Source organism: Equus quagga, chromosome 8 (genome assembly GCF_021613505.1).
Source record: "Equus quagga isolate Etosha38 chromosome 8, UCLA_HA_Equagga_1.0, whole genome shotgun sequence".
NCBI classification, from domain to species: Eukaryota; Metazoa; Chordata; class Mammalia; order Perissodactyla; family Equidae; genus Equus; species Equus quagga.
The window spans coordinates 61,378,649-61,403,467 of record NC_060274.1 but is presented as its reverse complement, the minus strand read 5'-3'; the positions used below and the strand labels follow the sequence as shown (position 1 = coordinate 61,403,467).

Below are 24,819 nucleotides of genomic sequence, written 5' to 3'. Positions count from 1 at the left end.
AAAATTGATGAAATGAGACTTAGCGGAGGGTAGAGGGCACAGTTGGTAGAGGGACACCTCTCCTTGGAGAGGACAGTCCTGTGAAACATGCGGGGCGGAATATTCATAGATGAGGCAAATGGCTTTGATTTCTTCTGTTACAAGAAAAGGCCATTTGCAGAGTGAGGTGAGGAATTGGGAGTCCTAAGTGAAGGGTGTCTAGAGTTAGGCGGAGAGGGTGGGAGGAAGAAGAGCCACGTAGTGAAGACCAGGAAGTGGAGGAATTGACTGTCCAAAGAGGGGCTTGAACAGGTAGAAGCAGCTAAAGTGATCAGCACCCTTGGAGTCCCTTAGTCACAGAGAGACTGTCCCTCATTCATCAATAAATGAAGGATTTATAATGTGATGAAGGCATGCATCAAGAGAAGCCTTATACTTAAAAAAAAAATAACTCAAATAAATGAAATAAAAACTAAAATTCTTAAGAATAAATCTTACTCATCATCTCACAACTAGTCTTTAATTGAGCACTTAACATGTCCCAAGCTGTAGTTTGCCTGTAGTAAATGTTTCATCTTCGCAGCAGCCCTACTGGATGGGTGAGTTTACCTTAAAGTAAGTAGTTTCCTTGTTTTGCATTCTTTGCTTATTGCTTAAAAGCTACATATTATATACAGATAACTTTTTGGTATATTCTAAGACTAGATTAACTACCTTATATCTAGACACTTACAAATTGTTAGGGCAACATATTTTATAAAAAGTAAGAACTCTTTTACATAGCCAATGTGTCAAAATTATGCTTAACTGTTTTTATTATCTGTATCTATTGTTAATTATTAACTATGCTTAACTGTATTTATTATTTATTATAAATTATGATCGCCCAACTGTAAAAGTTGGGTGAGCCTTCCGTAAAACACAGTTACTATTTGTTGAATTCTTTTTTCATCAAAATGTTAACTTAGACTTGAAATCAAAAGAGGAGATTTGATAAAGCGTTTTAACATTTGACATTTTAAAGTAATTTCATTAGATCTTCAAGCTACGAATTATTGAACATTGTTCTACTGTAAACAGTTTTTTCTATTATCTTTCTTTGAATTAGGAGCAAGTTGCATGCCATTTGCCTGGAAGAAGATAAATGTATTGTGTGCTAAAATATACAGAGATTTTGGCACTATGTTTTCTCTCCTTTGTATTAATGAATGCTTTCGTTTAGTCTTATGTCAGATGAATAGAACAAATTTGTGTTTTGAATAGCTAAAGCCAGGAACAAAATTCTTTGTAATAGTGTTGATAAAATTCACTTGAAAAGTCAAATCTCAATCAGGATGAGTCGTTTTCAATCCTATTTCTACCCTAGCACACCTGAGATAGGAAGTAGACTTCCCAGTTATACTGGCTGCCCAGGACAGTAATTCCAGTAACTTCCTGAGGGGACAGTTTTGCTCACTGCCGTATCTCCGGCGTTAGCGCATCGAAGGTGTCCAAGAACCACTGTTGATTAGTTGGCTAATTCTCAGTGGATGGTAAGGAAGAGGTGTTTGACAAGGCACTAAAGGGAATTTTATACTATCTAGTCTTCCCTCTCCAGCATTTCACACTCCATGAGGCAATTCATAATAAAAACAGTTGAGTATAAACTAAATCTAAGAATTAAGATGAGCTTAATTCTTTTCAAAAGTGCTCATCTGTGCTTCCCAAGGGGATGGTCTCTTCAGAAGTTCTTCTAGCAAACCTGCATAAATATGCCCTGAGGCATTATCTTTATTCTTGCAGTTTAAAAGTTGATTGAATTAAAAGTCAAAATGAAGAAACATTCTGTTACAGTGTGAAGAAAAGGTATGTCTCAAGGTCAAAGTAACCACTGTGGCCTTTTCAGGAGACAGAATGATGGCTGGCTGCCCATACACAGGGAGCCAGTTCTCTGGTGTGGTTGCTGTGTTCCAGGATCTGCCTGGCATTAAGGGCTGGACGCCCAATTTTATTAGTATACCTAGAGTGATTGAGAGTCCAGGGATGACGGACTCATGCTAGCCTCAAAAGAAACTGAGGTTTGAACCAAAATGGTTTTCCGATAAAAGTTGTACTTTTCAAGTGTACTTGCATCTGTCAACCAAGGCACTGCCTTCTTTGAATGCTTATCTGTGGGAAAGCCAGATTATAGTGGGACAGTTGCAGAATGAGTGTGGAACCTGTAAAGGGAGTTGGCTGATGATCTTAATGTCTGACAGCCTCAAGCCCTGTGCCCAATGCATCCATCTTGACTGTAGGGAAGTTAGTTCTGTTTGTCACACAAACTCCCTCACCTGTGATAGGGTCCGAGCCACACTGCCAAATTGTGTCTTTCCGGAGTTTGTTTTTATATAGATAAAATACAGGTTTTTGGTAAAAGTAAATTTGATTCATTATGTTGTACTCTGTTAGTTACTGTCACAACTTAGCCCCTTAGATTTGGGGCAGTCATAGTCTCTTGGGCCTTTTCTACTGGTAGTTCATCCTCCTCACCTACATTTTGATGTTCTCTACTTAATCTTAGAGTTTTTCCTTCCGTTTGGTTCAGGGGCTAACATGTTTTCTGTCTCACGTCGTACTTATGGATACTTTTTTGTCTGTTCATTGAAATAACTTCCCTGACTAAAACTAACCTTCTAGAGATAACTTTTGGGCACATCATTTGATAGTGGTATTTGAAAAAAGTTTGACTAGTGTATAAGTGGGGTATTTTGACTAGTGTATAAGTGGAGTTCCTTATTATTTCATTTACCTCTCTGGTTAACAAGTACTAAACTATAAATTGTATACTTTGAGGTTTTAGGATTTTCATAGATGATTTTCTTTTGAATATCTAAAAAATAATATGTATATATTGAAGGGGAGAAATGTCCCTACTCTTACCAACTCAATTTTCCTTTAATAAACTGGTTTTCTAATTCTGAAAGGGAAATATGCTGTATGTCTGAAAAACAAAGAAAAGTGAAATACCAAAGAAAGAGGTCAGAGACAATACCATGTTTACAATAAGTAAACAATATTTATACACTTAGCAACTTGTACAATATAATTTTCTCTCAAATTCTGTGAGCATGATTATAATGACTAGAAAGAGACTGTGTAAACTATTGCATTTGTTATCGTTTTAGCATCTCAAAACGAGTCAGTAAAAACTGTGATCTCATAGAGCTACTTGTTACCTATTCATTTCTCTGTTAAAAGGGGAGATCTAGCCAACTTTGCTTTTTGATTTTTCTTTTGACAAAATAGAAGCCAAGGGGCAGTGAATAAATATCCCCATCTTGGGGCCGGCTGTGGCCGAGTGGTTAAGTATGCGCACTCTGCTTCGGCAGCCCAGGGTTTCGCTGGTTCGGATCCTGGCATGGACATGGCACTGCTCATCAGGCCATGCCGAGGTGGCGTCCCACATAGCACAACCAGAGGCACTCACAACTAGAATCTACAAGTGTGTACTGGGGGGCTTTGGGGAGAAGAAAAAAAAAAGATGGGCAACAGTTGTCAGCTGAGGTGCCAATCTTTAAGTATCCACGTCTGTAACTTCTTAAAAATTATATGAAAATGTTCATTCTTAGGGTTGTATTTTTCAAAACTATTGTTCGTTACCCAAGAAAATTGAAATGTTCTAAGTGAAATTCCTTTTTTGTGGGGGTAGGATTTCTTTTTCTAGGTGATTTTGGCTACTGGTGATGTTACCTTTGTCCTGATTTGAGAGCATTGCTCTGTGTTTACGATTTCCCATCTTAGTTCCGGAGAGTATTCTGCAGACACTCACCTTATACTCAAATAACTCCTATATGTAAGAAATAAGAGGGTGGCTTTAGTAGAGTGAAATCCTAGTAACAGCTAAGAACACTAGGAACTGACATTAGCAGAGATGTGCTTATTAAACTAATGCTTAGATCCCAATGCAAAATGTAAAAATCTGTAAAATTCTGATGTAAAAATAACTGGTTAAATTAAAATGTATGGATAATTGTACTTAGAGAATTGGACAAAAATCTTTGAAGGACAGTTAGGCCCAGATGGACTTATTGGTGTGTCAAGATTTAGACTTGGAAGAAACAGCGAGAATGAATGTGTGCTGTGGCACAGATTAGTTCTCTTCTATTGTTTTGATAGTGCACTAAATCCAAATTGGGGTCAGGCTTATCTAGGATGTGATTTAGGGTATGAAGTTATTTCTTTCAGGAAGCTTTCTTTTTGTAGTTCCTTGGACATTTCTCAAAATTTTGGAAGAGTGGAGCATGTCGTGTTAAAACATTTTGTGACCTAGTTTTGGCCTCAGTATACTTTTGTACTGGCAAGATGCACAGGCGATTTGGGCTTTACTCTTACAGCTAAATGAACTCAAATGTATACTGAATGTAAATTGCTTTGAAGGTTGTAGATCACAAGTTAATAGATTCTGGACCTTATTTTTTCTTTCGTGAGCCAGACATTCCTTGCATTTAAGGGTAGGTTTAAATTAAAGAGTAGCAAATTGCTTCCCTCTTTGGAAATAAGCAATCACCCTCTGATAATAAAATATTTAACATGTCAAGACAGTTATTGAGGAAAGAAAGCATGAGGGGGAAAATGGGGATAACTTATTTAGTGACTTGTTGCATAGAAAATGGAATATGTTTAATGAAAGTGCAATTGCTTTATACCGTATGACTTGAAAATAATGAGACAAAGAAAAAAATGAAAAACACCATGCTAGAACCTATATGACCAAATAAATCTTGTCCCACGGGAGGCAGTCTAGTTTTTCTAGCTCTGCTCCAATTGAGCAAAACATTTTCAGAGTCTTTTGGAATTGTCTTCAGAATTGTTTTATGAGCCAAACCTCAAAATCAGCATCTTTACTTTATTATCACACCTCTTTTTGGACCCAAAAGAATATTACTCAGCCTGATCCCCCAATTAATTTATCAAACTTGGCTAAAGCTATTTCCAAAAATATACTCTGTTATAGGACAATTGAATTTTTTTATTCATTTATTTATTCATTCAATGATCATGGCTGAGTGTCTCCAATGAGTCAAGTATCCATAGGAGTCTTGGCTCTGGAAGTAGTAGAGTAGAAGGGAGACGAGTGATGATCACAGAGGATGTTCACCCCTGAGCAGTCTTTGCAGATTCCAAGGAGGTCACCAGATGGACAGAGAACAGGAGAGCTTTCTAGGCAGAGGTAACAGCTTCTGTCAAGGCATGGAACAAAAACCACACAGGAACTGCAAGTATTTCAGGATGGATTAGAATCTAGTTAAAGGATGAGAATGATGTGCTAATTAGGGGTGAGATCATGAGGGTCCTACTAAGCTATGGAATGGAGAATACAGTGGTTAAGAGTGAGGGTTCTCAGCCCTGATTATCTGAGCTCAAATCCTGGCTCCTTTATTTACAAGCTTTAAGATGCTGAGCAACCTACTAATCGTCTATGCCTTAGTTCTTTTCATGCGTAAAAGAGGTGATGATACCTACTTTATAGGTTTAAGAGGTTTAAATACATAAACCAAGGTAAAATTCTTAGCACTATGCCTGGCACACAGTAAGCACTGAATAAATGTTAGCTTTTTGTACTGCGACTTTGTCCTGTGGATAAGAGACACAATGGAAGGATTTTAAAGAGCAGAGTCTACTTTTTTGTCTTATATACCATTGACTACTTCTTTCTTCTTGAATCAGTCTCTCTTCACTTGATTTTTTTTTTTAAAGCTTTTTGAGCCATAGTTGATGTGCCATACAATTTACCCATTTGAAGTGGGTGATTCACTGTTTACAGTGTATTCACAGGGTTATGCAACCATCACCACAATCTAATTTTAGAACATTTTCATTCCCCTGAATAAAACCCCATACTCATTAGCAGTTACCCCTTCTTCCCTCAACTCCCATTGCCCCTCACCCTAGACAACTACTAATCTACTTTCTGTTTCTCTAGATTTGCCTCTTCTGGCCATTTCATATGAATGGAATTATACAATATGTGGTCTTTTGTGACTGGCTTCATTCACTTAGAATAATGTTTTCAAGAGTCATCCATGTTGTAGCATATATCAGTACTAAATTCTTTTTTGTGGCTGTATAATATTCCATCGTATGCAAATACCACATTTTATTTATCTGTTCATCAGCTGATGGACATTTGAGTTGTTTCCACTTGTGGGCTATTATGAATAATGCAGCTATAAACATTATTGTACAAGTTTTTGTGTGGACGTATATTTTCATTTCTCTTTAGTATGTAGTGAGGAGTGGAATTGCTGGATCATATGATAGCTCTATGCTTAACATTTTGAGGAACTGCCAAACTGTTTTCCAGAGCAGTTGGACCATATTACCGTCCCACTAGCAATATGTAGGAATTCCACTTTCTCTACATCTTCATCAACATTTGTTATTGTCTGTCTTTTTAATTTTACCTATCCTCGTGTTTATGATGTGGTATCTCATGGTTTTGATTTGCATTTTTCTAGTCACTAACGATGAGAACATCTTCTCATGTGCTGTATTGGCCCTTGTTATATCATCTTTGGCGAAATGTCTATTTATTTCCTTTACCCATTTTTCTTTTATTTTATTTTCAGCTTTATTGCGGTATAATTGACAACCTTTGCCCGTTTTTAAGCTGGGTTATTTGTCTTTTTATTATTGAGTTTACAATGTTCTGGTTACAAATCCCTTAACAGATACATGATTTGCAAATAGTGTCCCATTCATTGGGTTGTCTTTTCATTTTCTTGATTGAGTCCTTCATAGCACAAATGGTTTTAATTTTGATAAATTCAATTTGTCTATTCTTTCTTACGTTGCTTGTGCTTTGGGTGTCATATCTGAGATATCATTGCCTAACCCAAGGTCATGAAGGTATAGTTCTAAGTTTTTCCATGAAAATTTATGGTTTTAGCTCTTACGTTTAGGTTTGTGATCCATTTTGAGTTAATTTTTGTGTATGTTGTGAGGGTAGGGGTCCAGCTTCATTATTTTGCATGTGGATATCTAGTTATCCTAGCATTTTTGTTGAAAAGTCTATTTTTTCCCCATTGAATAGTCTTGGCACCCTTGTTGAAAATCATTTGAGCATAAATGTGAGAATTAATTTCTGAGCTCTCAGTTCTATTCCTTCCATTGATCTACATGTGTATCTTGAGTACTCTGGCTTATAGTAAGTTTTTGAAATCCAGAAGTATGAATCTTTCAACTTTTTCTTTTTTAAGATTTTGGTTATTCTGGGTCCCTTGCATTGCCATATGAATTTTAGGATCAACTTGTTAACTTTTGCTAAAATTGCATTGAAGCTATAGATCCATTTCGGGAGTATTGCCTCTTAACAATACCAAGTCCTTCTGAACCATGAACATAGATGTCTTTCCATTTATGTAGATCTTCCTTAATTTCTTTTAACGTTGTTTTGTAGTTATGAAGTGTTTCGTGCTACTTGTTTTGCAGTTTTCAGTGTATGGTGACCTTCTTTTGTTAAATTTATACCTAAGTATTTTGTTGTTTTTGATGCTATTATAAATGGAATTTTTTTCTTAATTCCCTTGTTTTTTTGTGACATTATTTTCTTCATCTGTTTTCTTTCCCACCTTTCTGATTCATTCAGGGATGCTATTCTTCTTGTTGCCTGTCATAGCCCCCAAGATTCTGTCTCACTTGTATGCTGATAACTTCCCAAACCTAGTACTTGACCTGTGTCCAGAGCTCCAAGAATGTGTTTACAGTTGTTCACTGGATGCTACCACCTGAATCTCACAGACATCTCAAATTCTTCTCTTCTGGAGTGAACTCGTTAATTAGTCCTCAGATCTCCTTTTCCTCTAGTGTTTGGAAATAACACCACCATTTACCTTGTTGCCTAAACCAAAACTCTGAAATTTGAATCATTCTAACCCTCTTCCCTTCCTTCAATTTATACATCCTGATTGGTCACCAAATCCTATGGATTCCACCTGCTAGATACTATTACGGCAGTATAAATTGATGCAATCTTCTGTAAGGCCATTCGTTTGGGTTTTTTTTAAAGATTGACACCTGAGCTAACAACGGTTGCCCATCTTTTTTTTTTTTTGCTTTTTCTCCTCAACTCCCTCCAGTACATAGTTGTGTATTTTAGTTGTGGGTCCTTTTAGTTGTGGCATGTGGGACGCCGCCTCAACATGGCCTGATGAGCGGTGCTAGGTCCGTGCCCAGGATCCGAACTGGCGAAACCCTGGGCTGCCGAAGCAGAGCGTGTGAACTTAACCACTCAGCCATGCGGCCGGCCCCTGTAAGGCCATTTGGATCAAGAACTTTTAAAAAGTGTATATATTTTGATTCATAAAAAGTGTATACCTTCTGATTTTTGCAATGCCGCTTATAGGAATTTATCATAAGGTAATGAGCAATGTTACAAAAACAGAAATGGTTTAGTAAATGACATGTATAATATCATTTAATGCAATTTAAAAGTGGTTATAGAGAGGGAGACTTGTGAAAGCATTTGATACATTGTTAAATTTTTAAATTGCAAAACATTATACAAAGTATGATTCTCCTTTTGTTTAACAACAGTAAAAAATAAGCTCTAAGAGAGCGGGGATCTTGTCTCATTGACCTTGGTATCTGCTGAAGTACGCAGTGGAGGTGCTCTGTAAGTATTTGTGCTTGTATTGGTCTCTGTGTGCTGCTCCTGTTTCTCTAATCTATGTGTATTTCTTACCTGGGCTTTTGCAGACACTTCCTACCTGTCTTCCTCACCACCAGTTTTATTCTTCCTGCAGTCCAGCTTTTGTTCTGCAGTCAGATGGGTATTTCCAAGTGGTAAATCTGGCCATAGCATTACCCCACTGTAAAGTCCTTTGGTTCTTCTCCAATGCCCATAAGATAATTTCTAGACTTCTTAGCCTGGATTACCAAACCCCTCTTAATTTTGCTTCTGTGTACTTTTCCAGCTCTTCTCTTGCCATTTTCCAAGATAATCACCAGGTCATGCCAAACTGTCCACAATTCCTCAAATATGAATTTTCCTGCATACCTACATACCTTTGGACATGCCGTTCCTTCTGCCTGGACCATGCCAAATTTCCTTTGTTTATCTGGCAAATTCCAGATCACCCTTTGAGACTCGGTTCCCCAGCCACTTCCCTCCTAGGCACATTTGAGTGCCTCTTCTTCAGGGCTTCCGTAACCTCTTGAACTCTTTCACGACCTTTAATATATATGAGATAGACGTTCCTGTAGGGCTAGAGAGTTAGTGAGGGCAGGGACTATATATTCTTCTGCCTTCAGCTCATCATCTTACTCCTGAATGGATGACTTCTCCTATATCTCCATCTCAGGGCTTCCCAGTGTTAATCTGAGGCCTGGTCCGAATTTTCTATCATCTGTGATGAAATGAGAAAAATACGGGCTCTGTGGTGAATTCCTCAAAAAGCTAAATCTATTTACATTTTGGGTGTTAAAATGTGCTTTCTTTATGAAATGATGTTGATAATAGTTGGTAGGATGTATTTATGTCTTTAATTGGCAATGTTCTGTCAGAGTCCTAAATTTGTTGGAAATTTTACAGGTCCCTGAAAACCAAAGGTCTGGGAACACTGCCGTATCTCATGGGGTGGCACCAAGTCCCCAAAGTCAAAAGCCTATGAGTCATCCTTGGCTTCTCCTCCTTCCTCATCCCTCCACCCCCGCCACATTCACACACTTAGCAAGTCCTGCCAATTCAACCTCCTAAATATTTCTGGAATCTGCACTCTCCTCTCCATCCTTGCTGCCAATTCCTTAGGACAGGCCCTCTTTATTTTCCCTGTACAACTGCAGCAACAGTCTCCTTACTGGTCTTCTTGCCGCTGTTCCCCTCTTATCCATGCCCATCAGAATGAGCTATTTGAAAATTAAAAGTGGATACCCATTTTTCACAGGATGAAAGTTCCTTATGGTATATAAGGTTTCTCTCCAGTGGGACTTCTTGCTGTCCTTTGCTCACACTTTCTCTTGATTTTGAGAGCACTTTCTTTGCCACTTGCTTGGGTAACTCCTGATAGTCTAAGAGAGTTCAACTGTCACTTCTTCTCCAAACCTTTTCCTACAACCTTTTCTGGGTTAGGAACCCCTCTTTATTACTCTTAAAATGCTGAGATGGAGATATATACAAGATATTTTCAGATTAGTTGATATTTGTCTTTTTATGTCTGCCTTCTCACTAGAGTCTGAACAACTTAAGAAAATGTATTTTATCCTTTGATCTTTCTATCCCTGGCTCAGTACAATGCTAGAAAATAACAAATACGGAATAAACGTTTGCTAGTTAAATGCATTTCTTCGATGTTATAATCACGTGTGCTATACACAGTTCACTGACCAGAGAGAGGTGAGTGCAGGAGGTCTCCACAAAGCAAGGAGACAGGATAAAAGGCCCTCTGTAGAACTTGAGACAAGAGTGATGAGTACCTGAACCCAGGATGTAGCAGTGGGTGGAGAAGCATTTAGATGGTGGTATTGGTGGTTGATTGGACACGTGGGGAAATGGAAGAATCTAGGATTCCTTGAATGTTTCTGAGCTTAGAAAATTGGTTGGATGGTGGTGTGGTTCAGCAGGGGGGATGAGTTCTGTCCTAGACACTTTGAAGTTGAGATGTTCAGAATATTGGTTGAAGTTGTCCAAGAGGTAGCCGGGTGTGGAGTTTGTGGAGAGAACTGTTTTGGAGAGACAGGTTGGGGATTCACCAGCCTTTAGGTACTATCTGAAGCTGTGGCCATGAATGAGATAATCATCATTTGTTATTGGTTATGTTATAGTGATGGTGGTGGTACACTGGATGACAAGAGAAAAAGACCTTGAAACTCTAGATATTGAAGTCCAAATCAAGGAGAAGAGAGAAGCCTGTGAAGATTTCTAATTGAAATCCTGGTTCTGTGTCTTATTAGCTCTATCACGCTGGACACATTACCCTCTGAATCTCAGCTTATTCATCTGTAAAATGAGAATAACCCATTTAATAGGCCTATTGAAAGAATTCAATACTTTTGCATATGTAAAGTTCCTGGGAGAGTCCTAGGCTCACTCTAGGGGGTAATAAACAATAGATTATCATGAAGATGTCAGAAAATATTTCTTAAGCCATGACGATAGTTTTGAAACAAAGAATTTCTTAGTGATTACATTGGAGATTGCAATTAATATCTTAAGCTTATAACAATCTAATTTGAAATAATACTAACGTAGCTTCTATAGTATATAAAACTTTTTTCCTATCCAGCTCTGTCCCTTCCTCTGTATGTTGTTATTGGCACCAATTACATCTTTATACATTGTGTGGCCGTTAGCATAGATTTATAATTATTGTTATATGCATTTGTCTTTTTAATCATATTAGGAAAAAAAGAGTTCCTAGCCAAAATACAGTAATACTGGCTTTTACATTTACCTTTGTTCTAGCATACCTTGGGGATATTACAGGTTTGGTTCCAGACCACTGCCTTAAAGCTAATATCACAATAAAGTGAGTCACACACATTTTTTGTTTTCCCAGTGCATGTAAAAGTTTTGTTTACACTATACTGTTGTCTGTTGAGTGTGCAACAGCATTGTGTCTAAAAAACCAATATACATAAACTTATTTTAAAAAATCCTTATTGGTGAAAAATGCTGATTATAATCTTAACCTTCAGCAAGTCATGATCTTTTTGTTGGTGGAGGGTCTTGTAAAAAACACAGTATCTTCAAAGTGCAATAAAGTGAAGTGCAATAAAACAAGATATGCCTGTAATTAGTTGCCTTTGCCAGTGTTCTTTATTTCTTCATATAGCTTTGAGTTGCTGCCTAGTGTTCTTTCCTTTCAATCTGGAGGACTCCCTTCAGCATTTCTTTTAGGGCAAGTCTAGTGGCAACAGACTCCCTCAGCTTTTGTTTATCTGGGAACGTCTTAATTTCTCCTTCATTTTTGAAGGATAGTTTTTCTGGATATAAAATTCTTGGTTAACAGAAATTTCTTACAACACTTTAAATTTGTCATCCCACTGCCTTCTGCCCTCTGTGGTTTCTGGTGAGTAGTTGGCTGTTAATCTTATTGAGTTTCCCTTATAGGTGATGAGTCACTTATCTCTTGCTGCTTTCCAGATGTTTTCTTTGCTTTTTGACAGTTTTATTTATAATATGTCTCAATGTGGATCTCCTTGTCTCACGTTCATGTGCCTAGAAAGGACTCAAGTAAAAGATCATAATAATGGTGCTGAATTAAATGATTATAATTTAATGATAATAATAATGACCATGAATCATCCATCATTTGAACATAATCAGTATATTGTGCTTAAAAAGTCAAGAAAATGTTCAATGCATGCTACAAAGAATTCCATTAAAAACTTTAATTTTTAAAAACAGTTTGAGGGCTTAAGATTGATAAGCATCAGGTATCCAAGGTATTCACTTATGTGGAACACCTAATAGATTCCCAGTATGAGTTATTCCTCTGGTTTTTTGCAAAAGGAAAATTCCATCTTAGAGGAGATAGTTTGTAGCTACATTTACAAATTTTTATCTCCCTTGGTTTTTAATTGCTCTAAACACCATGAAATATTTACCTTACTATCTGACATATTCCTGGAACAAAGATCAAACTCTAAAATAAAATTGACATGTAGACATATTAAATCATAACTTAATATTTACACATTTTTACATCTGAACAAAACAACCTAATTTCAGATCTGTAATTTGAGCATTTAATAGAGATAGCCAGTTCTTTCAATTTTTCCAACTGTGTTCTGTTTTCTCACCCTTTAATATAGTTTCCTGATGGTGTTCTTAAAATATATTAGTAGAATTTTTCTTAGTTCTTAACACAATAGTTCCTGGAAATTTTCCTGGAATAGATCTAATTAAAAAACGTAAGATGCTAGATATTAACTTTTATAATGACTTTTTTTTAACCATACCTTAGTTATTTTGGTTGGTTATGCCTTGTTATATTAGAAAGGGCACTGAATTCTTAGTCCGGGGACCCAGGGGTCTTCTCCTTTGGTTAGGTTTGCCGCTGTGCTCTCTCTTGGCCTGTGTTTCCTCATCTCTAAAACAACTGTGCAGAACCAGAGAATCTTTGAAGCTCCCCATACTTATAAAATTCGATGGTTTACCATGCAGGACTTTTCTTTGGCTTGTATGATAAACATTAGAGTAATCTGAAGACTTCGGGAGCTCTCGTTTCTTTTTATTTCATGGTAACTGTGATACTTTTGACCTATTAGCCAGGTATGAGAAAAATAATTTTGTTTTCCCCACATTCTTTTTTGTAGAGTTACTCTGTATTGGAGGAGCATTGAAAATCACCTACCTTCAATGAGGCAGTAATACATGTATATTGTTTTTCCTGCTAGAATTAAGACCTTGAGTTGTTAACGTATTTCATTTTAAAAACTACCTTTTCAGAATTGATGATCAGGATTTTCTCATTAGCTCAGTGCAGCAGATTGAAGAAAAAGTATATGAGTCATGGAAAGAAGAAAACTCAAAAGAAGCTTTGTAATTCTTGTTTTTAAAATGGTGATTTTTTTTGGTCTTATTAACAGTTAAGTTCTCATTATACAAAGTTCAGACAGGCAAATAGCAGAAAACACAATTCCATAATCTCGTTACCCAGAGATAGCCACTGTTAGCATCTTGATTTATCTTTCTACCATTTTGTTTACATATGTGGAATCATACTGTACATATCCTTTGAAACCTGCATTTTTTAATAATATATTATGAATGCCCTTCAATATTAAATAAATATGGATCTGTATCATTTTAAGGACCACATGATATGTTTATATATATTGCCAGATTACTCTCCAGAAAGGATTTTTACCAATTTATATTCCCACTGTGATGTGGGCCCATTTTCACAAACCCTCACAAATGCTGTGCCGTTTTATCACTTAAAAATTTTTGTTACTCAATTTGAGGGGCTTAAGTAGTCTATCACTGATGTTTTCATTTATGTTTCTTTAAATTATTACTGTAGGTTAACATTTTCTTAAAGGTTTATAGTCATTTATGTTTCCTTAAAAGGAACTAATTTCGGTGGTTTTATTAGATAAGAACCTAATCATAAGTACCTGAGTGAATTAGTGCTGGGATAAATTTACTCACCTAGTAAGGATGTGATTATGAAAGATTTTTGGCTTATGGTGCAAGTAAAATTTGGTTGGTTTTCTTCTAAGACCCAGCAGACAGTCTTCTTCACAGACGGCTGCCTAGTTTTGGCTGATTCGTCGTTTTTCCTCAAGAGAGGCCCAAAGCTGGAGAACAGGGCTTTTACAGGTCAGAAATGGAAACAGAACTGAATGTTGAAAGTTGTCCAGAATGTTCCTGCACTCTTTCTGACTCAAGCCAGAGTTGTTCACTTTGCTTTCAAAAATATCATTTAACTCATATATTTTTGAGATCAGAATATCTTTTTCAAGCCCTGTTGGGTGAATCGAAGCATGACATTTTTCTAACCAGTCAAGGGAAAAGCATAGAGTGTCTAGGAGGTCAACAGTCTTCAGCTTTATTTTATTTTTCCTGTGAATTTCTGAACATTAATTTTTTCAGCCCAGCATGTGAAGTGTACAGTGGTATATCCAAGCTTACCAAAGACGTTTGGGACTTGGCATTACCACAGTGCCTGTCAGCAGTATATCTCATTTGCCATAGAGAGGTCTCTGCCCCAAATGCTGTGCTACATACAGAAGTAGGATAGCACAATGGTTAGGAAATCAAACTCTGGAACCAGCCAGCCTGACTTTAGATACCGTCTCCACCACTTACTGTCCCTATGTCTTAGGCAAAGTGCTAAACCTCTCCATGGCTATTTCTTTCCTCTTTTTGTCTTTAAACAGCTTTATTGAGGTATAATTTACATACCATCAGATTGACCCATATAAGTATACAGTTAAGTGGTTTTTAGTACATTTGCTGAATTGTGCAACCACTACCATGATCTAATTTTAAAGCATTTTATCACCCTAAAAAGAAACCCATACCCATTAGCAGTCTTTCTCCATTGCTACCCCCTCCTACACCACTCCTATCCCTAGCAACCACTAATCTGCTTTCTGCCTCTAAGGATCTGCCTATTCTGGACAATTCAGACAAAAGGAATCATGCAATATGTGGCCTTTTGTAACTGGTTCCTTTCACTTAGCATAATCCTTTCAAGGTTTATCCACATCATAGCATGTATCTGTACTTCATTCTTTTTATTACCAAATAATATTCCATTATATGGATATACCACATTCTATCTGTTCATCAGTTGATGGACATTTGAGTTGTTTCTACTTTTTGGCTATTGTGAGTCATGCTGCAGTGAACATTTGTTTACATATGTCTGTTTCTTCAGTTGTTAAAATGAGTACCATCTCAAAGAGTTGTTTTGAGGACTAAAAAAGTCAAACTGTGTAGAAGTAGCTAGGAGATAAGGAACAAACTAACAAGTGTTGGTTAATAAATGCAGTGTATTAGTGTGTGAGTCCTCATCTAACCTCAGGTAGAAGATTTGGCTTACTCAGAGTGCCGTGCTTTCTTAATGATGTCTCTAAAGATCCTCTCTTTTACTTTGCTCCTGACTTTTCCATGAGTTATAATTTTGAAAAGTTTAATTCATTCAGTAAAAATTTATTGAAAACCTACTGTGTGTTAGACACACACTGGGTGCCACCGAGACTTAAAAGAATAAGCAAAAGCATGGAGAAGCACTTCTAGTTTAAGGCTGTCTTTAGTTTGCTAGTCTTTAATCTCTAACCTACCAGAAGGGTTTAGGACTTGGGACCGCTGAACTCCACCCTCACACCAAATGCCACAGATTTTGGGGTCTCTTAATCCATTCATTCTTGTCAGGCCGTTAGTTTGACCAACATATCTATGTTTGTGAAGTGGCTGATTGAAGCTAACTGTTGTGTATGGACAAGGCTAACACTAAGGTAACCATGTCTAGGTGGAGAACTCAACAGGTAAAAGAGTAGTGTCTCAGTCCTGCACTGTAGCTGGGGTTGGTGAATGGTGTTTATTCTCATCAAGACGTCATAGTCCCTCATTTTCTCAATTGGCAGGTTTCTTCTTTTTGTGGAGTTGACTTTATGTTCTTTTTGAACTTACAAAACTATTTTATATTGAAACTGGACTCAGCAAAAGTATCAGCTCCTTGTCTGGCTGCCTGTGTTTTCTTTCTCTTGACTTTGGGGAGACGGTGATCTGCATGGTGATTTAAAATTCACTTATTGAATATTTTGCCCCTGCTATCATTCTCTTCCCTGTAAGAAAACAAAGATTTTTTTATGATTTCCTCATTTTTTTGACTCTAAAATAATGTTTCCTTTTTCCTACAGTAGCACATAGGCAGCATAACAGAGTGATACTACTGCCTCATTCTTTTCTCTGCCTTTCATTCAGATAAAATGCATTAGCAGTTGGAAGAACTGTTTGATAATGTAAGAGTGCCTCTAGTGCTTGCTGTAGGACTATGAAAAAAGTTTGAATTCTATTATTTAATGTCCATTTGAGGAATTCGTCTTGAATAAGAGCAGAGCAGTAGACAGGCATCACACATACCTATTAAGACATCCTGGATAGCTTATGTGGGGCCTAGCTAATAGTAAACCAGTTTTGTGCTATCATATGGTAGCTGTTTCCATAGACACAAGTTTTACTGTTTGTTTTATTTTAAATATTTACTGTAGTGCAAGTCACATCTTATAAGCTTGCCTAGTTTAGGGCATTTCCGTTTAATTTGCAAAACATTTTTTGGTTAATGGCTGCAAAGATGTTAACTCAGATCCACATTGCTAAGTGTGTCTAGATAGAAGCTAAAACTAGATTACTGGAAACTCTAAAGATGAACTGGAAGAAGATGAACTACGAACTTTCTTATGAACATTCTCTTTAAGACTGTAAGGAATAAAATGATTTAATAGATGAAAGATGTTGACTGCATTCACCTGTCAGATTATGCCTTAAGCTTAACAGTAGGAACACAAAGGGGTTTCCCTGCTTTCAAGTTATGGTTGGTTTGACATTACTGTGCATTTCCACTTTTCAGCAATAGCTAGTGAGACAGAGTTTGTTTCATTGAGGATTTTCATACCTCTGAGCATTGGATTCCACCTTTACGTTAATTAAACTTTTTATCTTTGTCTTATTTTTAAATACTTCTCCTTGCCTCCTCACTTCCTCCTACCCATTGAGTCCTTTCTCAATCCACGTTCTGTATTCCTGTTGGCAAGGAACTTGTCTGTCTTCTTCTTCCTTTTTCTACTTTTTCTCCATATAAAGTTTCTGCAGTCAGACCAGGAACCTCAAATAGGAGTCCTGAGAGGAAGCTGCATGGCTCCTTGGGAGAGGGGTTAGTCTGCTCTGCTGCTGTTGATTGCTTTTGCCCAGCAGATATGCTCATAGAGGAACCATTTAAGCTGGTGAATTGTCTTCCAACAAGCCAGAACCAGTCTAGTCACCTAGAGGAAAGTACTACTGCTGATATGCTTGAGCTTAATTCATTTTGTCTAATATATAAGACATACTAGAGGTCAGATTTTTTTTTTCTTAAGCTGCCTTTTACTTTCTTTCTTTCTTTTTTTTTTTAGATTGGCCCTGAGCTACCGTCTGTTGCCAATCTTTTTTTTTTCTTCTCCCCAAAGCCCCCCAGTACCTAGCTGTATACATAGTTGTATCCAGGTCCTTCTGGTTCTGCTATGTGGGATGCCACGTTAGGATGGCTTGATAAACGGTGCCATGTGTGCTCCAGGATCCGAACCAGTGAAACCCTGGGCCGCCAAAGCAGAGCAGGTGAACATAACCACTCGGCCGTGGGGCGGCTCTGAGGCCAGATATTGATGTTTCAAAGTCATTTAATCATTTCAAAATATTTATAGATATCTTAGGACTATTTTTTGTTGCAAGTAATAAAAACCCAACTCAAACTAGGTAAGCACAAAAGTGACTGGTAAGCACTGGCTCACTTAACTAATAAATCCAGTACTTAAACAGTGTTGGGTGGAATCTCTTGCCTGTCATCTCTCTGTTCTGGCTCTCTTCTCCATCGGCCGCATTCCATGGTAGGCTCACTAAAGTGGTAGCAAAAACGGCCATCAGCAGCTGCAGGCTTATATGTGGCCAGTTTGGTAATTCCAGAATAAAGAGAGTTCTACTCTCCCAGTTCTAGTAAAATCCCTGGGACTGATTCACGTTCCTGCCCATCTCTGAATCAGTCGTCACTCTGTTTGTTCAGGGCAGGTTACATGCCATCCTGCGCCCATGCCCCCAACCATATTGCCTGAGTATGGGGTAGGAGTGGTTCCTCAACAGAAAAGGAAGAAATTGTTTCCAGAGAAGCTAACGGGTGTTGGGAAGGCAGACACCAAGGATGTCTACTGTAATAGAAGGTAGAAGAATTTACTCTGATATGATATATAAAGTTTCGTGTACTGTTTGTAAAATTTATTTGGAGTTAATACATAGCCATGTATCATTTCTTATAGTATTTACATGTCAGTCTTCGCTCCCTCAACTAGATAGTAAAGCTCTTAAAGACAATACCTATCTTAATCTGTTGAAATCTCTAAAACATGGTAGGTACTGATAAGTGTTTATGGATGCTACTGAAATGGCAATTTCTTTCTGGCAGCGTGCCCATTATTATTGGTGGCAAATATTTCTGGAGTTAGACCATTCAGTGTTTGTTGAGAACAAGTGTACACACAGTCCATATTTAAGGAATGAAAGGAGAACAACCTGGCCAGTAGCGTAGGGCTAGTGGGATGTGTGAACATAAATTTGGTATATGCAAGCTGTAGCCACAGAGTGTGCTTCATGGACTATGGAGGAAGAGATTAGGGATAAAAAAAACATTTCTTCTCAATTCCAAAGACTAGCTGTAGTTCAAATAAAATGCTGTTTAGCGCCCCTAGGCAGCTGTGCCAGACATCTCTTAGCCCTTAAACTATTTAATGTCCAAACATTCAAGAGTATGAAAAAAAAAAAGTGACAGGAAAAAATCCTCATAGAACTTCCTGTGACAGGTCAAAGTTTAATCACTGCAAATAATGCAGATTTCCCTTTTATTACAGCTACAATAGAAAGGCAGGGCTTGTGTTTACAAAGCATGTTGTTTGGGAGACTTTTGTAAATTGTAATCTTTGGAAATCCCAAACCTATTGGATGTAATCCCATCCATTAGATGAGGGCAACTTGCCTATGCAATAGATCCAGAATAGCAAGTTAAATGGAGAACATGAACAGGAAGCAGTCATTAAGAATTACAATGGGTAGGATGCAGAGTTAATTCACGGAGATATTTTGTTATGAGATAATTACATCACTGGGACAGCTGGAAAGCTGAGTGCTCTGCTGGACCGCAGTGCTTGCTCTCTGCCCTGCAGCTGGGGGGTCAGGACAATAGAGACAGGGAGAGAACTTGCTTTATGGGATAGTTAGGGGCTTGGCTGACTTAATTGTGAGATGATAACAACGTATCTGCCTTTTTTGGATTGCGTTTGCACAGCTAAATTGGATTCATGGACTTAGTAAATGCTGAGAACCACTTTTCACTCCTACGTTTTGAACACTCACTTGGATCACATTAAGCTAAGCTCTAATGGATAAATATTGAATGGTAGTTTTCATTTCCTCTAAAAGTCATCTGAGATAGTTTGTTCATATTCAACACAGTGTGATTATATGGAACTGCAGTCATGCAATCATTGAAACAGGGTATTTTTGTCAGTTTACTGAATAGTAAAAAAAAGTTTTAGAAAGTTTTAAGATTCCTTGGTCAACACAAGGAATCATACAATGGAAGTTATTTTCCAGTGTTTATGTTCAAATGTCCAGACCTGTCTGGCTCTTTTGTTTTGCAAGTATAGGGGTTATAGGCAGCTTGGGCACATTCCTCATTGATTTATATAAATATATTACAGATTGTTAACCTCCTGCCAAATACTGGGGATTTTAGTTATTGTTCAGCTCAGTTGCTTTATGTGAGACTTATTTGTTACATTACAGCATCTATCTTCTCTTTATTGCCCACCACAGTGACTATTATTTGGTTTGGGTTAATTCCAAAGGGAGTCACTGTAGACAAAAAAATATCATAAATATTATGTTCTAAAATTCCTAAGGTTAATACTTATCAAAATGTATTTCCTACCCATTATGACTAACATAACTTAATTTTTACTGTGATGATGTTTTACTAAACAGTTAAGTGAGACAAAATTTCATATTTTAGGGTAGAGCAATATTTCCCAAAATGTCTTCTGTGGAGTCCTGGGTCCAGAGGATGTTGATGGCCATCATGGGAACCCAAAGGAGGGGTATCCTGCAGTTCTTCCTAGGGCTTTTACTTCCCTTCATGTCACTTGTGAATTTCTAAGGAGAATGTAATATGCTCTGTTTCCCAAGTGAAGTTAATAATGGCACCTTAAAAAAATAAGAATAGGGGCTGGCCCCGTGGCCGAGTGGTTAAGTTCGCGCGCTCCGCTGCAGGCGGCCCAGTGTTTCGTTGGTTCGAATCCTGGGCGCGGACATGGCACTGCTCATCAGACCACGCTGAGGCAGCGTCCCACATGCCACAACTAGAAGGACCCACAACGAAGAATATACAACTATGTACTGGGGGACTCTGGGGAGAAAAAGGAAAAAATAAAATCTTAAAAAAAAAAAAAGAAGAAGAATTATTATCTCCTTGAACTAGCATGAGCCACGTCTACCTAACGCCATTCTTTTTGTAGCTTGGAAGAATACGTAATTATATACATTCAATTTATACAGGAATGTTTTACTCTATGTACTGTCACACATCTTTTTAAAATTCCACTGTTTAAAAATTGCCACTTTTTAAAAATTTTTTTAAACTTTTAGAAAATTGCCAACTAAAATTACTGCCTCTTCTCCATGCTTATCATTTGGGGCAGTTGGCAATGATTTCAGTGAGCTCGCTTTTGCACAACTCGTGTGTGGAGTCCAGTTGCTGCAGGTGCTTAAATGGTTCCTCTATGAGCATATCTGCTGGGCAAAAGCAATCAACAGCAGCAGAGCAGACTAACCCCTCTCCCAAGGAGCCATGCAGCTTCCTCTCAGGACTCCTATTTGAGGTTCCTGGTCTGACTGCAGAAACTTTATATGGAGAAAAAGTAGAAAAAGGAAGAAGAAGACAGACAAGTTCCTTGCCAACAGGAATACAGAACGTGGATTGAGAAAGGACTCAATGGGTAGGAGGAAGTGAGGAGGCAAGGAGAAGTATTTAAAAATAAGACAAATAGAATAAAATATAATATTTTGAAGAGAGTGATAGAACTTTGAGAAAAATAACTTGGGTGGGTTAGATGTGATTCTTGAATTGTGTCACACAAAGAGTGTTTGAAAACGGTTTCAGTGAGATGAAGCAACATAGCATGCTGCCAGGGTTGTTAGGTAACTAACAACGGTTTGGGAGCAGCAGTGTTTTATCGTCATTTCATTCTCCAGTTATGTCTCTGTCAAAAGTTTTTTTCTTATGGAAATTGCTAAAATGTCTTATATATTACAAACTGTAAGTGCAGTAAGAACTGGAGTTACTAAAATCATTGTTGACCCGAGGTAGTCATATACAATGTATTTTTTAATTAAGGAAATTTATTAATTTTAATGGAAAACATTTTTAAAATAATGTTTAAGAAGCCCAACTGTAATGGTGCAGTTCCCACATTTGTATTTGATTTTAGTACATGCCATTTTTGGTTCATTGCTGTTATATTTTATTACAAAAATAGAAGCTACAGATATAAAGAAGCTTGGTGATTGTGGAACACCTTTTTCTTCTTCAAAAGGGAGAAAAAAAGTGAAGCTGTGAACGTATGTTGGTTTAATGGAAAAAAAAGATGGTTCAAAGGAGCCTATGAATTAATGGTAGTTACCTCAAATTACCAAATTGAAAGAGGTGTTTTGATAAACTTCCCAGGTGTCAAATCCATGCATGAGAGCAATCATAGTTTTCGTAGTATGGTGTTCATATGATTTATGGCACTATCTTTAATAATTTATTAATTAGGAGTTTTTACTTTATCAATAATTTTCTAGAATAAGTCCTATTAGTGACATTACAAGAGTTTAGAATTTCGAAAAAGTTGGTTAGAAGTAGGTGATATTTGGAAGTAGATAAAAGTGCGGAAGAAATCCAGTTGATCTTAATTGGTTTTAATGGAGCTGTAGAACGCACACCAAACTGCCCGTAATTAAAAAGTAGTTTGGATCTGGCTGTGAAGTACGTGTGGTTGTTGGTGTTGTTCACCACACCAGATTTAACTTAATTATAGTGTTGTTTAGTTTCTTTTAAAGTTTAGTTTAGATTCACAGAGAAGCACCAAATGTTGTGTGGCCCGTCTAGCCCAGAATGCAGCAGGGTGGCACCATGGACGAGCTAAGCATTAGACATTTAACAGAGGTGATATACAAAGTGGGTAACTGGGAGTCAACCCTGCATTTTAGTAATTGGGTTATATGCATATTATAGTTAGGTTCTTTGAAGAGAGTGTGTATTCACTTTTTAAAAGATGAAAGAAAATAATATGAATAGTATTTTATTAGCCTTTTCTTAGTATTTATAATACATTCTTGTCAAAAAATTTATTTACAACTTGTTTATGGGTGGTTTGTGTAATTCTTCAAACAGTTGTTGAGCATTCCATGTGCCAGATAGTATGCTACGTATGGTTGAAACTGAACAAAAATGTGTCCTTGGGCTCAAAAATTCTTTTTACTACTGAGGGGTTTGTTTTCAAAACTGAAAATTTGAATTAATTGTGGGGTTTTACGGAAGAAGTTGGATTCACTCATCCAAACTTAAAGTCTGCTAATCTGTGTTTGTCATTTAAGGGTGATATAGTTTACCATTGCAGCTTCAAACCCCTCCCCCAAAAAGAATGTTAAAATTGCACAGTTTTGATTAGTATGATATTTGGAATTTTAGAACTAAGAATTTATGCCCCTTCCGGGGAAATGGTTTGATTCACCAGGATGAGAAGTCTTTTTTAGCAATAAACCAATTTCTCCATATTCCATTATACCTATTTTCACAGGCATGATTTTAACACCTTAAATTCCAAGAAAATCTTCACTGCAGAGTCCACCGTCTGCAAAGAATGCTTAATTTGTCTTTTTAATGATTCTCAAACTGTGAGCTAAGAAGAACCGTATTTTTCTTTGACTGCAGTTTTAAAGCTATCTCCGTTGGCAAGTTCTTCCTAAGGTCTTCACTAAGGAAATTCTCCAAGCAGATGTTCTCATGCTCCAGTTGTGTTGCTTTCTCTTTGCTGCTGTGGATTTTGTAACCACTTAACCAGGTCCTCCTTTCCTGACCTTCATACTCATATAAAAGCATCAGATCCCATTAGGTATCCTTACCTATTATCACAAGGAATGATCAGCACTAGTTGAATTTTTTTTTCTTTTTTTTCCTGTTATGTGATCAAATTGAAGGATATGTATAAGACATACAGGTTACTTTTTTGCTTACTGCCACCTACTTAATATCTCTTTCCTTTTTCTTTTAGGTTGTTTGATGTGTGCACAGTGTCACGAACAGACAGAGAAACCAAACTAACATTAGTGTTTGAACATGTTGATCAAGACTTGACCACTTATTTGGATAAAGTTCCAGAGCCTGGAGTGCCCACTGAAACCATAAAGGTACCACGAATCATCTTTCTGCCTGGTCAAACAGTCACACTATTATAGTTTATTAAGCAGTGGCATTCCTTCCCTATGAAAATTGCCAGATTTAGAGCTTTTGAAACTTAATATATAGTTAAATATATCTAATATAACTAAGTGGAATGTTTTCAGGATGGGATATAGTCTAGTTCATTAATTTTAGGGCTCACTGGGAAAACCCTTTAGTTCTAATACTTATTAAAATTATTGAAAATTATTTACTTGTCCTTATCTGGCCCTAACCTTAGAAAGTATAATGTAGTAAATAATAGCTCAGTCTATTTCCGACGGTTCATAGACTTTGAAGGATATAATTTGAAACATCATCCATAAGCACACTGAATATCCTAATTGTTTACTGGTTCTAGGACATACCTGTGCTATATAAATCCGAAATACTGGTTGTTAGGCCCTTCTTTCTCCATTTTTTCTCAATCACAACATTTATAGGAAGCCTAAGTGCCAGGTACCACTCCAGATTTTTGGGATTCAAGGATAACTTAAGACTTCTTAGAGGTCAGCAAGCTAGATACAGTGTATTGACTGGAAGTCCTTTCTTCCTTTAAGTCTAATGGAAAAAGCTATTTATAAATCTGTTGGTTGTATTTCTGTGCTGCTTAATTGAACTTCCCAGCAGATCTTTTAAATCCATGCACATCATATGCAGGTCTTCATAAAGACCCTTTTGTTTATGCAAATTAGCTGACTTAACTAAACAGACTCCTTCCTTACCTTATCATTCATTGTTTAGAAATGAGTTACAGAATTCAGCATTACTTTAGATAGGAGTTCCTAGATAAAAATAGTTTATCTTCTGAACAGAGTAAGAAATGTCTTTTACTGATGGTTACGTGGTGTTCCCAGATACTGATACATTTAGAATTTGACATATTGACTGATTTATTCCTTTGGTTTTAGACTAATAAAGGATTTATGTTCTCCCACCTGGCTTTCATAAGAGAATATGGTCCTCAGTACTGGTCTCGTTTCTTCTTGAGCTGTTTTAAGAACACTCAGGCCCTTTAAATGTAGGCATTCCTAGCTACCTATTCTTGGTACTCTTCTCTTCTATCTCTGCACCCCTCTTTCCTCTCAAATTCTATTCCAGTCCTGTGTCTTCAGTCTCTCCTTTATAAGTTTGTCCAAAACTC

The 24,819-nt window shown here is 37.2% G+C and overlaps 1 protein-coding gene across 3 annotated transcripts in view; it reads left to right on the top strand.

Moving 5' to 3' along the window:
• Positions 1 to 24,819, top strand: part of CDK6 (cyclin dependent kinase 6) — a 229,189-nt gene that overhangs the window by 42,625 nt on the left and 161,745 nt on the right. For all 3 annotated transcript variants that reach the window (XM_046670350.1, XM_046670349.1, XM_046670348.1), the window contains exon 3: positions 23,509 to 23,644. In XM_046670350.1, the coding sequence (XP_046526306.1) occupies positions 23,509 to 23,644 (136 nt within the window). The remainder of the gene's footprint in view (positions 1 to 23,508; positions 23,645 to 24,819) is intronic.